Source organism: Fundulus heteroclitus, chromosome 12 (assembly GCF_011125445.2).
Source record: "Fundulus heteroclitus isolate FHET01 chromosome 12, MU-UCD_Fhet_4.1, whole genome shotgun sequence".
Classification (NCBI taxonomy): domain Eukaryota; kingdom Metazoa; phylum Chordata; class Actinopteri; order Cyprinodontiformes; family Fundulidae; genus Fundulus; species Fundulus heteroclitus.
The window spans coordinates 35,234,081-35,251,923 of record NC_046372.1 but is presented as its reverse complement, the minus strand read 5'-3'; the positions used below and the strand labels follow the sequence as shown (position 1 = coordinate 35,251,923).

The 17,843-nt window shown below is 43.7% G+C and overlaps 1 protein-coding gene across 1 annotated transcript; it reads right to left on the bottom strand.

Moving 5' to 3' along the window:
- Positions 1-2,248: 2,248 nt before the first annotated feature.
- Positions 2,249-17,696, bottom strand: elmod3 (ELMO/CED-12 domain containing 3). Its single transcript, XM_012854763.3, has 13 exons — positions 17,594-17,696; positions 14,205-14,888; positions 13,445-13,516; positions 13,247-13,321; positions 12,570-12,639; positions 12,121-12,189; positions 10,974-11,062; positions 10,452-10,575; positions 10,235-10,357; positions 10,000-10,130; positions 9,225-9,301; positions 8,574-8,701; positions 2,249-7,695 (listed from the first exon to the last, which is right to left on the bottom strand). The coding sequence occupies exons 2-13, from the start codon at positions 14,238-14,240 to the stop codon at positions 7,445-7,447; spliced, it is 1,245 nt and encodes a 414-aa protein (XP_012710217.2). The 5' UTR covers positions 14,241-14,888; positions 17,594-17,696; the 3' UTR covers positions 2,249-7,444.
- Between the last annotated feature and the right edge of the window lie 147 nt (positions 17,697-17,843).

Here is a 17,843-nt window from a genome sequence, read left to right as displayed (position 1 = left end):
AATTTCCATATGTAAGCAGAAGCTGCGATGTGGGAATGCATAATGTTTAGAGCCTGTGCACACAGCCTTGAGCTGAGCAGGAAATAATGACATCAGAGAGAGAGAGAGGAACGGGGTTGGGGGGAGGGAAGAAGGGAGTAAAAGTGAGAGAAAAATGCTGTAATCCAGCAGGCTCACTAGGTACAAACGGATGGAAACAGATTTCTAAAACTCCATCCTGCTCTGTTTAAAATCATTCTGACTGGTCCTCCACACACCAGCTGGATATCTGATCTGGGCAGTGAGGCAGGGCTCTAACGGATTAACCCTCAGAAGGGCCTCCGACTGCTGTAGTCCAATTATTGCTCATATTGAGAAAGGGCAGGGAAGTGTTACCATGCATGAAAGCTTATACAACAGACTTTGTACGGTTTGAAGATTTCTTTTAAGAAGAAAAAGAAAAGTTGGTTTAAAGGTGCGTCCATCTGGTCCTTGACGTGATTCAGCAGGTCCAGCTCATCTGGTCCTGTGGGATGAGAGCCACCAGTCTGATCGAGGACAGATGTAGAGGCATGACTCCTCAGGATGCCCAACTTTATCAAGCAGAGTCTAAAATCTCCGGGTGATCGGTTGCAAATACTTCTGAAGCGTCTCTGCAGCAGCATGTGCTTTTAAAGTGAAAGCAGATGAGAGTTTTGTTTTCCTTATTATCAAAGGCGAAGAGAAGACTGCCAGTCCAAGAGCTGCCAATGCAGACGCTTTGGTCAGATGACTGCGCCTCCGCGGGAACTTTAATAAAACTTACAGATGGATCATTTTAGAAAGGCTTTTAGATTAAAGAGGTGACCGTTTGCTGCTGAAAACATAAATGACTGACTGAGACTTGGAGCCCTGCTGTAAAACTTGAAGTTTTAAAGTTGCTAGAAAAGCCGGCCGAGGTTTTGTCTTCATGTGCTTTCTTCTTTTGCTTCCAGCACCATTATCCCATAACACATCAAATGTAATGTGTGACACCCACAAAACGAATCAAAGTGTGCTCTCTAGTGGCTAAACAACAGAAAAGCTACACCACAAGCCACACTGGCAACTTTTTCTGAGCTATTCTGTTATCATTTATGTATTTTTTTAGAGAAATCAGTGTAGATTTTCACACCCTGGCAGGATTGTCAATGATTTTCAGATTTCTTTCAGAGAATAAGAAATGATACACACTTTTCTGTCACTCGTGGTTTGTGGTTGGATGAAGCTGTTTATCATTGAAGTGTTCACTGTTTTTAAACCATAATAAGCCAAATAAGCCTGATAAAACATTCACAAAACCAGGTTCTTCTTACTAGGTATTGCCCCCATGAGGTCATGTGTTTTTTATGAAGGATGTCATCTCCTGTTTTAAAACAGCCCAATTGTTCTTGGCAATAAAAACACCAGCATTCACTTCCTGTAAATTCTCCGGCTGACGTGCACCGCCTGCACGTTTTAGATCTACTCAGTGGTTCAATCCAGTTAAGGTCAGGAGAACCTTCCCCGTTTTCTCCTGGGTGAGTCGATGGGTCAGTTTGGGCTCACAGTTCGGATCGTTGTCATGTCCAAATGCACATGTGCAGCCACCCGGCTGATGAATACAAATTTTTCAATAACTGGACACCAGTTTCTGACGCACTTGTCTGTGTGGCTCAAAAGCTGTAGAAGCAGTGTAGTTTTCATCATTTCTGACTCCCTCACCAAATTAAGTTCTTGTGGCCATAGAGTTCACTTCTGCTTTTATCCTTCCAAATGAATTTCCTCCACAGGTATTTAATCTGGTCACTGTGCTGTTTGCAGCATTGTAAGCTGTGTTCTTTGAGGAATTTACCGCTTTTTACTTCCACTTAACTTTCCATTATTAGGATACAGCACTCTGAACAACCAGCTTAAAAACAATATAGTATCCATTGCTGCTTGTCTCCTTGTAGAGGTTGTTAATGACTGATGGACAACAGTCAAGTCAGCAGCCTTCTGAGATTAAGTAGACCATAACAACATTCCTGGATCAAGAACATTTCAATCAGCCTTATGTGATACTCCAATTTTGTCTTTTCTTTAGCAATAAAGCCATACTCCTTAAAATGATCTGTATATGAAAAGGAGCTTTACGTTCTCGACTGTACCACAGAAATAAATTAACTTCTCTATGACATCCTGGTTTATTGAGGGACCTATAAATGGAGTGATGACACGTGTTAGACGTTTTCCCAGCTGGATTTGGACAAAATCAAAGCGGACACTGAAATGGGTAGTTTTCAAACAGCATTTATTTAGCTTTCTCCATACAATACATTTAATGTTTAACAGCACATACTGTATTCTGAAATAACTCTCAGTATAAAATAGGGCTTCTACAATCAAAGAATAGCCATAAAATGCTCTGAGGGACATGAAGACTACGGCAACGGTAAAACACCTCCATATTAAAGAGCAGGGTATTGAGAGAAGTGATTGTATTTGCTGAGCCACCGCTGTACCACGCAGAAGTTCAGACTCCGGCTCTCAGAGCATCCGACATCATGCAAGAACCCGTTTTTTTTTTTTCTCTTCATTTTGTTTCTTGTGTCTCGAATAAAGGAACGGAAAACAATGGCAAAAGCATAAAGAATGTAACTTATTACAACGGCTAAAAATGAAAAGTTTTGGTGACCTGGATAATTCTGGCCTTGTTTTGACACGGAATATAAACCAATGTCCAAGCGTACACAGCATTATGACTGCTAAGTTAAGCTTCCTATTTTTACAATCATATATTAAAGTGTTTGTGACCGGTGTTGTAAGAGACAGGATTTTCCTCAGCGTTTTCTTCACGTCGAACACCTAATCACGGCCAAAGTATACTGGACTATCACTGAAGCCACAACAAAACCAGCTTATTTCAACAATGTTGGCCAATTAAAGCTCGCCTGAACAAGGAGCTTTCCATCTGCAGCTGTGCATCGGAGCACGTGGGCCTATATAGTGTCTGTAAATAGAATACATTTAACATTGATCGGCTTTTTGTGCTAAATGGCTAATAAGTGTTAAGTGCCGAGTATAAATTATATAGCATTTCCAATTGGGTCGTGAAAAACGGGCCAAAGTAGAATTAAGCAAAACGAGCCTGAGAGGGAGGCCAAACCAGAGGAGGGAAAGAGAGAGAGAAAGAGAGAGAGAGAGAAAAAGATTAGTCTTAAGTCTTGAGGTAAGCAATGTGTTTCAGTATAATGCCCTACAGACAATCATACAGTTACAATCATTAATTCTCTATGTACAAACTTCCTGATTTACATACACTGCACTGCTCTTCAGCATAAAAGTTCTTCAAACTAAATATGAGACCGTCGCGATGGGTCAGTTCATTTCAGAACGGGGCGGGGGGGGGGGGGGGGGGTTCTGACTTCACAAAGCCTGTTTCATGAGCTGGGCGGTAAATGAACATCACAATATGGCTATTGAAGATGGCCTGCTTCCTCTTGCATACGTCACACATTCTTATCAAATATCTACAACAGTGCAAATTTTCCAGATCAATCAACCCCCCATAAAACCCTTGGCTAATTAGCTAACTAGATAATCTCATTCTTGAAGTTATAGTAACGACAAACAGGAGATGGTGAAGAATATTAGTAGATTATGAGAGAAGTATGCTTGCCAGTGTATTAAACTAGTCCATGGTGTGTCATGGTTAACTTCGTACGCTGCGTTATCGGAGTGCAGAAAGTCTAATTTGGTGTAATGGCATAAATCAAAAGACAGAACTGGGAAGAGAGGACAGTCTGAATGAATCCAGTGGATGCAGTGTGGGGGTGGGGGGTGGATTCTGGCAACAACCCAAGTGTTAAATATCTAAAAATCTAAACAAATTAGTCCATGAATGAGGTTATGTGCATTGATGACACAGGGAATAGGCAATGGATACCTGAAGAAAAGGAGGCATAAAAGGCACCGAATGCCAGGAAAAATAAAACTTCTGTCAGCATTTAGAAAGTAATCCTGCTCCCTTATCAGTGCAAACTGATATTGGCTCGTTTAGTCCTAATTGATTGCCTCTAAAAAGGTTTCTTATTAATCTCAAGATGGGTGAAAACAAAGAGCTCCCTAAAGACCCACTCTGACGGCATCGGTTACCAACGCCTGTCTAAACGTCTGAGTGTTCCTGTGAGCGTCGCTGGGACCGCAATCCAGATGGGATACATGACAGAGGAGTCCAAACAATACCGAGAAGCAGGATTAGCGAGCACATGTGTTCGACAGAAAACAAGCAGTGCACTTCACCACTATGAATGCTCACTGCACAAGACTCCACTGTTGAAGAAAACACAGGTCGAAGCTCATTATTTGCCGCAGAACATCTAGACAAGCAGACGAGATACAGAAAATATAGACTGATCAGAAGACATTCTTGATGAGAATCTGCGGTTATAACGGGGATGATGTTTTTTTTTAGCAAGACAATAAGCCTGAACAAACAGAAAACCGATCTGGTTTCAGAGGAAGAAAGCAAAGCTGCTAGAATGGCCCAGTCCATCACCCGACTTGAATCCGATTAAAAATCTATGAACTCCGTCTTCCACATGGTTGTCCTGGGTTCCAATCCCGGCCCGTGGACTTCTGCTGCGGGCCCCTGTCAGCTGCTGATAAATAAAGGCCACTAGTGCCATAAAAACAAAACTAAAAGTATTCAAACCTAAGATCAGAGTGCATAGAAGAGGTCTCCTGAACCTTCAAGATCTGAAGACGGCTTGTGTAAAAGAATCACGCCTGAGCGACGCACGCAACTAGTTTCCCTAAAGGAGACATCTTGAGGATCTATTTCCCGACAAAGTCTTTTTTTTTTTTTTTTTGCTAAACATTTGATGAAATAAAGAGAGCACGTTCAATATTTACTCCCCGTGTCATTCCACTTTAAAAACACATAATAAAATTCATGTGCTACTGTGTTTTGATTTCTCTGTATGCGTGGCTCACTTTGGTTGTCACCAGGATCTGGTTGAACCTTTTGCGTTGCAGGTCCTGCTAGCGAACGCTTGCTAAGGAAACAGTGGGGCGGAAGTTTGAGCTCTACGCCGTCATCCCGCAGCTCGTCAGAGCGCTCGCCAATGCTGGCCGAGGAGGCTGAAGAAAGCTATGGAATGCATGTGCTATAGTAGTAACAGTTTGCACGCTCATCGACACTACAGACGGGAACCGAGACATGACATCAACAAGCTGTACGAAGAGGAGGAGGCTATAGGATGCTACAGTACTAGAGCTACCTGAACATGCTACAGACTGAGGTTACGACGATGGGAGGCGGGTTTCTACATGCCCACGAACCAGAAACCGGCCTGACTGAGAAGCCTGACCCGACTCCAGAGCAAAACGATCCGCCTGATAAACACTGTCCACGCTAACCTGCTGTACCATTTTAAGCATGACGCAAGTACCGTGTGCCTGCAGCTCGGTGGATCAAGGGCTCAGTAAAGCTGGCACTGCTGTGTGCAAAAGAAAGCCGCCCCCATCTGTAGTCCATTTCTGTCACATGACTCACACGCACGCACGCATTCGCTTGCACGAGTGCACAAACCCTGAAATTAGGAACGATTTCTATCATCATCATACAGCACTAGTGTTTTTTTTTTTGATTATCATAGAGACAGAGCAAGGATTGCATACTGTACCATACATCTCCGAGGAGAGGCGCCCTTCATCAGCATCGGATCAAGTTAGTTCACCACGCACACGTCCGCACAAGGAACGTTTGTTCAAAACAGAAACGAACAGAAATCACATGCTTTATAACGGAATGTAGAGAAAGTTCAGATCGGACTCTTGGCTCCGTCCGGGACCAAGCACGCACACAACAGCTGGCATGGGCTGGCTACAGCATCAAGGGATGCCAAGGTTCCTTAAAGTTCTGGTGTCAAAAACTCATTAAAATAATTAAATAAATAAAAAATCCATCACACCACTTATACAGTTAAAGGTCCTGTTAAAAAGGAGTCAGAGAAAGCGCGATGTGAGCGGAGCTTTCTCTGACTCCTCTGCCCCTCCTCGTGTTGCTGTGCACTGCCAGTCAGCTGGCTGAAAGAGGGCTACTGCACTTTTCCACAAAAACTAAATTTGACTGTTGGGACATATTTTCTTGTGATTACCAACTAAACAAGAATGATGACGTTGCGGGAAGTAGAAGAGCGCCACTTGACAGTTTTATTAAGGTAGTGCAGCTTCAAGTGAGATTAGCTGTGACTTTTTTGTATTGAATAAAATAGACGGTAAAAGAAATCCTATCATGCTATTAATTTTTTAATAAATTAATTAAGATTTAAGATCTATGGAACAATGTAGTTCCACAGAATTTTTTATCACACCATGACAATCTCAAGCCGGCCCATGCCCATCTCTCTCTCTCACAGACACACACACACACACACACACACACACACACACACACGAAACGGCTTTTTCCTGCAGCTGCAACAAGTCATGAAGTGAGACGACTCCAATGTTTTGATAGAAATCTGTTCTTGCTCACCAAGCCATCTGTCTGAAGTGCATTTATGCACAACTGGGGAGTCAGACTCAAACGGACAAAGTCTTTTAAGAGCTAAGATGGACATCTTTAAGAATAATATTTAAAATCTATTTCCCGGTCATTTGCAAAAACTGAATCCAGTTGATCTTTGACAACTGGCTTTACTTCCACACAACTGGACTGTATGTCCATTCATGCTCCAGTCACCTTCTAAGATTGAATGCAACGACGATACCACCTTCAAGTCGAGCTGTATTCAAATCCTACTGCATAAAGTTTCTTTAAAACAGGGTCTACATGCGACTTCTGATCCCTGTGAAACGGCCCCTAAAACCTCTTCAGGTTTTCCATCTTCTCCCCACGCAGCTCAATAACAACCCCGCTTCAAGCCCGGTTGAGCTTAAACAGCGTTGCTCTTCTGCTGCATGGTTTACGACGCAAAGCCTTCACAAAAACAGAAGCTCCTCGTTCTGCTGAGAGACCCTTGAGACATGGGCGTGAACATTTTGGACTCCTAGACAAGTTTAACAATAAAGGAATTTGGCAGCTGTTAATTTGGCTACGACAACTACAGAAAAGTGCAAATATCCACTTCAGTTTGCTTTTTTAGTGACATCTTACATTAAAGACTATATATATATATATATATATATATATATATATATATATATATATATATATATATATATATATATGTCCCGAGTTTGAAGAATAAATTAGAACAAAAATCATACATAACTCTTAAAGATCACCAATCTTAATCTGATCAAAGTGCTGCACCCAGCATTGTAGGAAGAAGTACTGTGTGAGTAGATCCGGACAGCAGACCTCAGATCAGCGAGCGCTGAGCTGTCCTCGCTTCGACTAAGCCATTCTCACATAGAGTATTAGATTTAATCATGGTCAGGATCGCTCACACACACACACACACACACAGACTGTAGTTTAGATAAGTCTGGCCTCTCCCTCCATGTCTGGTGGGAGATCACACACTCCTGTGAAGTGCATCTCCTTCCCCCTGCTTCCCTGTCCCGTCCCAGCTTTAGTCCCTCTCTCCCCCAAGCTGGGAGAGGGCTGGTGGGCCTGGGGGTCCGGCGACGTCCCACGGGGGACTCCACCTGCCTGCCTCTCTTTCAGGAAGACCTCTAGCCGGCGCAGCATCTGCTTGGGGTTCTTTTTGGCAAACAGCTCCACTTCTGTTGGTCACAAAAACAGAGAAATGCTCGACTCGGGGTGGGTTCGGCGGACAGACAAGCAAACGCATGCTTTAAAAAGGGAAAGAAGTTTTTAGATAAACAATGTGAATGTTTAGGACTGATGCAATTGCCATTTTACCCAGAGATTTGAAGCCAGTGGGTTCACATCGAGACTGGAAGCTGATTTTCACACACAGAGACCCAAACACGCTTAAACACGTAAGGATTTCTCTAACAGCTCCATTATTTGACGTGAAGTGTAAGATCGCTCCACCCATTAGATGTGTACTCCAGGCACAACCTAACCCCTGACAGTCGTTGTAATGGGGGTGATAGTGAAGCTCACAGCATTACCAGAGGCATTTTTACCTTATCTACCAACATTATGGCAAAAAAGAAAAATGTTGCACATCAAGCCTGTGAAGACATTTTGTGACCACAGACAACGATAAAGCCCAAATTTAAATATGCAACGTCTATCCGGCTTAAAATATATATTAGTAACTTCTAATAGTTGCTGCCATCAGTCAAACTCTGTGTTAGGGAGGCAAAGTTTACGTTACACTGCCTATTAAGCGCTTTGTGCAAAACTGGAGTCTTGGTAAGTGATCATAGCTGACAGAGACGCCACTTAGGCAACCAGACGTTGTGACAGAGATAAGCCTTTCAGTCCGCCCCTGCTCTCAGAGCAGAAGGGCCCGCAGGTCTCCGATTGGTCAGTTACTGACGAGCCTCCAGGATGGACTGACGGGTGGCGTCGCCTTAATTCACTTCATGTCCAAAATTACTTGGTGCAACTAATTTCATCCAGACTCAAGACTGCGTTTTCGAGACGTTTAGCGGCCAGCTGAAAGGGAAAACCTAGCTGTTGTTTTTACCTTTTAGCACATAGCCAGAGTCAGCAATTGTCTTCTGTTGGGTCTTCCACAGCTGGTACACGTGAAGAAATGTGGCAACATAAAACTCGTTGAGCACACCGACCACTTGCTGACGACGATTGCACTCCCTGATGCAAACACAGAAGGAGGGAGCCGTCAGTGGTGGAAATTAAGACCAAGGCACTTTTAATTCACTCTCTTCTTCGTCACAGTGTCCCCACTATTTCTGAGCCACTACAAAGTGTACATCAAGTGTGGGCATCCAGAACAGTGAAGGTGAAATGCACTTTAAGTATAATCTCCTCCAACACAGTCAATATAAGCAGTCCTCTGTTTGTGATATAGTAATATTTACTATATAACACAGGAGGTTCCCCCGTTTTAAAGCGCTAGCACAGCATTTTGGCCAAATTGGTCTATCCCACCACATCCTGTTTTCACTTTGTTTTTAGGCCGTCTTTGAATTTGGTCCTCTGGAGGATGATGGTGACGATGATACGGCATCCAAAACATTAAACAGTCCACATCAATATTCAGCTCGATTTTTACCCATTTGAGAACTGATCTTTTTTCTTCTGTTTTTGTTGGTCTGTGTTAAGCGACAACAAAAACGAGCAAAAAAAAAAACAAGGTTTAGGAGGCACGACTCACTTAGACAGGGCCTCCTCTCGCAGGATTTGCAAAGCGATGCGGGTCATGTTGATTGACATCACACAGAATGGGAAGTTCTAAAACAGATAAAACACACAATAAGTGACGAGCTGTGCTGTGAAAACGTCTCCTTCCTTTACTTTTTTGGGTTTAACCAATTGGATTTTCCTCAGAAATACCCATGAAGTCTTCTTTAGACTTTAGTTGTCTTTAGACGGTGGCTAACTTCACATGTAGCATCTCCCCTCAAGTATTTGTACGGTACGCTTAACAAGATAAATATATTTCTAATAAACCACTCAACTCTGACCTGCCGATCATTTTATAAGTATTTGACCTTCCGATCACCGATCAAGAGAAAAATGGCTGATTTGAGTTGTGCGAATCCAAAAGGCAAACCAAAATTACAGTAGCTCTATTACTACTACTAACTTACAAAATCGAAAGTAAAACTTGAGAAAGCCTGCAGAAATTCTCCTTAAAGCCACAATCTAAAAATTGACTCAAGACTTTTGACCAATAGTCAAAGGGATGATCGTGAAAATAACACATGCTCTATTTTTTTAAACTCACAACCTAAAGTATATAGAAATATTCTTTATTGTCTAAGACTCAAGCGCATTTATAAAGCAAGGTGAGATTATTTGAGATCTTTCAGAATTACTAGTAAAGGTGTAGTTGAAACTAATTCCCCAGTACTGATATGAAATGCAGGCATCACATCTCTGGCATGGATGAAGTGCTTTAGGATTGCGTTCAGTGACTGGATGAGAACCTGTGTAGGATGCTGGGACAGCTTGTAGATGTCCCTGGCCAGTGGGAGGGTTTCTGGGTCCATCACCAAGTACAGAGTGTGCATCAGTCCAAGAAACCCGGTGCCACGTAGGTCAGTGGCTGGGTCCGTACCTGCAGAACACCAAAACCAACCACCACATCACGTCTCAGTGTCGCTCCGTTTGGTCTCTATAAAAAGGCCACATTTCCAATAAAACAGTCTATGAGGCTCTTACCCTGAAAGCCGACGTTCTCCCAGTGAGAACCGTAGCGAGGACAGTCCAGCCTGGTTCCGACCAGCCTTTTGTAAATGGTCTGCAGGACGCGCATGTGGACGGTTTGGCTGTTATCCACAGGGCCTGCGCACAATGATCGATTTAGCTATTTGATAAAAACCAACTGCAAGCTGCATGCCTGGAACGGTGGCCCAACAACACAGGCGGCCCAACTCACACTGGGCGATGGCAAAGACTAGATCCCTCTCCTCCAGGAGCTCCCGGTGCAGTCGCGGAGGTCCAAACAAGAAATGTGCAATCGCAGCCAGACCGGTCCTGCGAATAGTTGGCTGGATGTTCTTCTACAGATATTTGGAGGTAAAGGGGGGGGGGGTCGGTGTAATTAACAGCTAATAAATAGTTAATACTTCACTACTCTGTCAACACTGCACTTATTGAACATGTATGCAGTTTTTTTAGGTACCAGAAGCCCCTGGAGATAACAAGATAGCGTTTCAGTTGGAGTCAGGATGAAAGCTAAGTTTAATTTTCTATCTTTATTGTAAAAAACAAGAGTAAACCAACTTTAATCGGCTGCCTATCACTGGAGAGCAGAATGAAATCTCGGATATCAGGCCTTTTTTTTTTTTTTTTTTAGATCAAGAGGGGGAAAAAAAACAAACACTGAGTGGAACGCTGACCAACCCGACATATGGAGCTGGGGTGTGTGACAGAGTGGATGAAAAAGTGCTTTGCTTACCAGCAGGTCTCCCAGGTCTGTGGTCTGGAAGTACTGCAGGGCTTCGTTGAAGGAGATGAGCGGGGTCGGGGTTGAGTCCTCGGTTAGAGCTGTGGGGGCATCGCATAATAGCTTTGGTTTTAGAACGCTGACCCTACAGCGCTCATCCACAGTCGGCAAAACATCGGCTACTACAGACAATGCTTGGCGTAAACGTTTTAGTCTCTATGACAAGGCTGCTGAGGTCATAAAACGCTTCCAGCGGCCGGTTTTTAATGCGAGAGGTTTTTCACTTCTGCAAGGAGTGTTGGCACTGTCGTTTATGTTTAACGAGCTGCACTATTGAAAACTTCAGCTACGTCAACTTTAAAAAAAAAAAAAAGAAACGTATGTGGGCCTGAGTTTCTCCGGCTTGCAGAGCTCTGGGATCTTTTGAGGGATCTGGACCATTCTGATTGGCTTAAATGCTACCAGCCGGGTGGCGGTGACCATGCGAGCCTCGCGCTTCAGGGGAAGCATGAGGCTTTTTGAAAAAAAAAGCACATTTACTTCATAGGCGTGTCAGCTATGACATTTCAGCCTCTTGTCTGTCATGAAGCAAGCTGGATTTGGAAACGTTGGCCCTTTGAAAATGGAAGGAGGGAAAGTAAGAGGCTGATGCGCGCAGCAAGCAATGCTAACCATACAGATTCAAATTTCAACCCTGCTATCATTTTGTCTTTATATTAAACCCAAGACCCTGTTATACAGCTCTTAAACTCACACAAAAACGCACGCACGGCGTCGTATCAGCTTCTTGTCACGGCAGCAGAAGGGCTTGAAATAAATACTACGTTGTTAGCTACAGCTTTTAAAGAGAGATCAGAATTGGCTGCATCGACAGGTGAATGCCCTGAAAGAACTGGATTGGAACATCGCTGCTAAAGCTCTTGAGGAAACCTGGAAATCTCCACAGCCCTGGACTTATGAGGCACTGAAGACAAAGACGTCGGTAAGAACTTTCTAGAACGCTCAGATTTGTTGTAGCGCCGTACCTTAGCAAGCGTACTCTAAAATCTTTCTACTTAGTCTACTTGGGCCGCTCTAGTTGTCCCGACCTCCAGTTTAGATTAAAAATGATATTTTTATCCTGACTCAGACAGGTGAAAAGCAGCGAGATGCATCTGACCTGGCTGGATGTTATCCAGAGCCTCCCACTCCTGCCTGGCCTTTTCCAGCTCGCCATCTTCTCGTTCCTCTGAAAAACGAAGGACAGAAGGAGATAAGAACGTGCGCTAAGTCCAACAAACCAGATTGTCTCGCTCTTTTTGCATCACTTCCTATATAAAGACACGTCGGTTCAACCAGGTGCGCGTCATCTTGATGAGCTCCATCCAGTGGAGCTGATCATCTTACTAGTAAAGTGAGGACTTTGATGGCAAGTGAGGAGCTTTTCCTGTCCTTTTTTTCTGGGCTAGGTTTAGGACTAAGGTGTAAATTAGGTTTAGGTCAGGGTTAGGTTTGTAGTGGCAAAGGTTGGGTTTAGGGTTAAGGCCATAGAAAACGTTGAAAAGGAATGGAAGTCAAAGGTCCTCACTTTGTATTTAAAACATGGATGTGTGTGGGTGTGCAGGTTACCTGTGGAGTAGGCCGTGTCTCCACCTGCTGCCAGGGTCTGCAGAAGGCCATTTTGCTTCAGCGCTGAAATCTGAACAATAAATCCAAAAACCGTATTACAGAGAATCCTACTATAACACCCCCTCATTATCTGTATGAATTTCATACTCATTTTGGACTTTTAATGTTTTACTTGAACCTTCCTTTTGGCCAGATGGAATGGTGACCCTACATGCAACGCTAGGAATTTATTTAGTATATATTTGAATCATCTGCATTGAAATTTGTTGCTTCAACAAGACAAGGACCAAACGTGAAAACTTGCTTTGAATGAAGAAGGTAAACATTAAGATTCGACCTGAAATATATTGATTAGGGAGGTAGGCTTAAAACCCGGGCCTGTGCTGTTCAAACCAGATTAAATGGGTTCTACCATTTGGGATAAGAAGAGAGGTCAAATACGATGGCCGAATTACCCCAGAACCCTCCTGATGGCAACAAAAGAATGTGGGTTCTCTCTCTGGGGCTCGTTAAGGGGCATTTACCTAAATATTAGTCAGGGGGGCGCGTATATGTCAACGTTCCACCGTAGAGAAGGAACAGGTCCAATGCACCGTTAAAAGGACAAACTTAACAACATTAGATGCCGTATTTAAACTTCTGACCATTGGAAGTTCATTTAAATAAGGCTTTATTACCGGCAGGGATCTCAAAGGTGCGCTGCCATTCGTGTGGTCTTTACCACCGTGACCTATAACCACTCCATTAACAACCTGCACAATAAAAAAAAAAAAAAAAAGAAAACAGGAATTAACGAAGGTGATTTGGGAGCGAATGAAAGTCTGCCTAGCAACAATTAATTACACAGGATCAAAGACAAGCGACTTTTAGCTTACAGGCTTATAGGCTGAATGTCCATTGGTGATCTCCTCTACAGGCTTACGCTCATGTGACAAACCATTCAGGCCCTAGAGAGAGGGACAAAAAAAATAATAAATAAAAATAAAATAAAATAAAGTGTGACAAATAAACGTGGCAAAAATAAAAGCAAACGCATAAACAGCGACAGCTTGACTTGCTCGGGAAGTTTAAGTCTTAATGACAGCAGGTCTCCTGTTGCGCGTTATAAACTCTGTGACTTAAATCCTTACCTGAAAAGTCTTGAACCACAGTGGCCAAAAAAAATAAAAAAAATAAAAATAAGAAGAAACGTTTCGGTTACCATTACTAATTCTTTAAGACAATAAAAGCTCCTGCAAAGACAGCCAACCCACAGAGAGTCAAAGAACTTCTTGCTTTTCAGAAAAAGCTTTCCCCGCTAGCAGCGCCGCGTCCATGATGCTTTTATCTGACGACACGGTTATACTACGAGGATAGAGGCCAGGCGGCTGGAGGTAACGTTATGGCTACAAAACCAAGTTATAGGGATAAGAGCTGACCACAGATAACAGCTGAGGCAGCGGGACACCAGCTGACTGGCAACCTGCTCAGAAACATCCTAAACAGTTCTGAACCGTTTACGTCAATGAAGAAAAAAGCTCCCCCTTTTTGGAAGGAGGCGCTCCGAATACGGCCAAAGCAGACAAATCCTGAGGTCTGTGCGGTTGGCCTAGCAAGGCGGACGCTGCTGACGGGAGAGAAGGGAAATCAAAGTACCTCTGTGTGCGATGTGACGTCAATGTTTTCTTCCATGGCACGTGATCGTGTTGACTGTAGAGGTTGTTCCTGATCGCGGCCCCTAAAGGCTTCTGCAGTCACGAAAGATGATGGACCGGGGGGGCGGCAGCGCAGAGCAGCATGCTTTCTGGGAGTGCACACCTGTAGGGACTGAGAGTCTCTAGGCTTTGCTCATTTTCTCCTCACATGCGCAGAGATCCTCATGCCAACGTCCGCATTTCACAGAAACGCCACCGGGGTCCATGTTGTCCGGATCATCTCGTCGTTTTCTTTTCGGCAGACGCGTTTCTTTTATTATTTTTTTTTTTTTTTCCTTACAGGCCTCGATTGTGCGTATGCAAGTCAGCGGGATCGCCACAAAGAGCAGCGCCCAGTGTCATGAAAGCCTGCCTCCTTCCTCTCCTCCGCGGCTCAGCCCCCACCCCTCAGCCCCACCACAGGCAAACAGAAGCCGCATGATGTTGCTGCTTCTCCGGCCTGGGCTCTCCCCGTCCAAGAATCGTCATGATTCTGGCACCCAGAGCGAAGGCAGTTCGTCGAAAGCTGCGTTACTGGATGAGCTCAGCGGCGGCAGCGGAGAAGCCGAAGAAGGGGAACCGCCACGGGGATCATGTAGAGGGGTTCTCGTCCGGCCCAGCTCCTAAGGAGGGAGGCGCGCAGTATCTGAAACGGACGAGGAAGAACAGTAATTACACCATGGCATCGGAGGAACACCAACATATTTAACCTAAACATGAAGGCTTAAAACAAACTCAGCAAAAAAAAGAAGAAGATAATTCAATCCAACGAGTTTAATTAAAAAAGGCATGCATGGGACACAACGGGACAAAGGAAGCAGCTTATAGTCCACTAGTACACTGAATGCTGCCAGTATCAGGGGACATTAAGCTTTTAAAATTTCACTGCTATAAATATCTATCAAGATTATTCTCAGAGAAAACGCCAGAGTGACCTTAGGTTTGCTCCAGTTTTAAAAAGCAGACAGTGGCAGTGGTGACCCCCCTCCCGCACCTATTGCTGCGCGCGGCGGATCAGCCGGCTTGGGAACAACAACGCGCTTTTCTCTCGCTTTCAAGAGCGACAGATTCAGCTGTTCAGATATACATCCGACTGTGAAAAGCACGGACGAGGTCCCACCGTCTCTCAGTACGTGTGTTCGGCAGCTGACTGCAGACTCCACCGCAGCAGATAGCCTGACTATTTAACCAGCTAGTAGACAGATGTCTGATGGTTTTCTACAGGTCTGCTTCAGTCGACAGTGTGCCTCAGAATCCAGATGATGAAATGCATGAATATGTTCCAAATAACAGTATCAAAAGTGGAATAATGAATGTTAAATTAAAGCCATATTAGACCGTTTTGATCGGCTCTGAATTGGAAATACTGTGATACCGTGGGATTATTACACAGCTGTATGTTAGTGAGAATCTCATACTGTCACGACACCTTAAACCAGGGGTGTTCCAACAATTTCCCCAGCTGAAAGCCCTCAGGAGCCATATTTCTTACCCCAAGTGTTGTCCAATTTCCAACGCTTGTGCTACTTTTTTTTTGTACCCATTTCCCAATAAATTAAACATGTAATATTTAAATGAAATAGAAATAAAGAATTGTAGGTCTGAAAAGGGCTGCTCGACAAATGCTTTCTCTTTTATTGGTCAAGAAAACATTTTCGGTCTTTTCCCAGCAGCAAAAAACGAGAACTTTCTTCTAAGACCCTTGCTGTATTTAGGTGAGTGTGTCTAAGTCTGTTATTGAGAAGAAGAAAAATGGCTGAACGTTTGTGACTCTGCTTACTAGGAGATTAAAACAAATGCACAGAAACATGGCCGTTAAAAGAGATAAACACATTATGTTTCGCTGAACATTTATCATTTAAGTTATGGAACACACCGCCAGCTCATGCTGTGGACTGTGCAACCTACATTAGTTTTAAAATCTCCTTGAAACAATGGTTGAAAACTAATCAGACACAGGTGAATTGATCTCTTTCCTTGGGCCTGTTAACCTAATTGTATGTTATTGGCATCTTATCTGTTTGTGTCCACTCTGTTCTCTCCTGTAGTGTCTTATTGTCCACTGTTCTTACCTGCCTTAGGACAGCGGATGCAAATTCGCTGCTGTGCTAATTCTGGCATATCTACATTGATGCTTTAAGCTGACTTGTTGATGAATGTGCATTGTCCTAATTCAAATAAATGACTAAATGAAAAGAACATACTTTTTTTTCATTAAAAACTGGAGGGAAAAAATAAAAAAATGACCAAAAGTGTCCATCTGCATCACCAGCCCCATTTGCTGGAGGGCCAGCTTAGACCATTCTTGAACTGCAGACAGAGCCACACAAAATTATTTTAAGGGGCCACATTACGGGCCCTGTGGCACCACGTTTAGACACCCATGCCTTAAACAAAACAGCTAGTAACTAATATTGTTTTCAAAACATTATAAGAGAAGTATGAGCGTTTTATTCCCCCCCACCTTGGACATAAAGATGGAAAAGTAAATAGTTATTTAAGGAGAACACCAGCAGTGCAAACAATGAATTACATGTGCAGTATTACAACAGCAAATGAATTTAGATGCAAATACTTCAAAAATTATGTTTTACGTTTAAAGATAAAGAAAATAACCTCCCGTACTGATAAAAAAATATCAATATTAACTGATCATGCAAACAAAAAATACACCAGCTCTAGTAGCTTTACTTTGGAGCTGTGCTTCACATTCCTCCATCATGTCTAAATATCTGGACTGTTTCAGCGGCTTACAGTTTTCTTCAAATACAAGATATTTTTTTTTCTTACTTATTATTCTCGGCATTTTCCCTGAACCAGCAGCTCAGCACAGTTGCTGCACATGTGTTAATCATTTAAAAGTGAACGCATCCTCCTACAGAGGCGGCGCAGCTCCAGCTCCGGCTCCATCAGCGCTCCGCCGTCAGCTAGCAACCAGTCTCTGTAGCAACCCGGGAGCTAGCAGCCCCGCTGGCTGCCCCCGACACGCAGCTACAGCTTTAACTCACGCCGAGAGCGGAACCACGGCCGTATTCAGCATGCAAATCGGTTGAAACTCTTTAGCGAAGCCCCAAACTAATTTTCGACGTGAATATGACGCGGCGTCCAGCAGCCAGCTCCCACTTAGCGTACAGGGGGAGAGAAAGCCAGCTGCCAGGCTAACTATCTGACGGGGCTAGCTGCGGCTCTGCTGAACTGTAACGGAGATGGAGGCGATCTCCAAATCCAACCACAAGGCGCTTATTGCGTCAGCCTCGGTCTTTGTTGTCTATTAAATGCGCTGAGAATATGACGCGCGATTGAATGTCCAGCCTCGTTATACGATAAAAAAAAAGCGTTGATAAAAAGTACCTGAGTTTCTGATTGTTTCTCCCTCCAATCTCAGCTTCCCTTCCCCCGTTCAGTAGCCACAGCGATCGCGAGTGCATCCTGGGAATTGTGGTTTCCTGTCAAAGACTAAAGTCATTACGTCATTGCTTTCTGAGCGCTAAGGTGGGGTAGCTATGACAAAAACGCAATGACTTTTTCAGGCTTTACTTCAATGATTTAACAGACGAATGAGATCTGTATTAACCAGCATCTTTCAAAGCTGGCGCTCCTG

Excerpts from the sequence above, each read along its gene's own strand:
- elmod3 (XM_012854763.3), bottom strand. The coding sequence starts at position 14,240 with ATGGAAGAAAACATTGACGTCACATCGCACACAGAG. Across the intron at positions 10,131-10,234 it reads GGAGAACGTCGGCTTTCAGG|GTACGGACCCAGCCACTGAC; the intron begins GTAAGAGCCTCA and ends GGTGTTCTGCAG. Across the intron at positions 9,302-9,999 it reads TGTCCCAGCATCCTACACAG|AACTTCCCATTCTGTGTGAT; the intron begins GTTCTCATCCAG and ends TATCTGTTTTAG.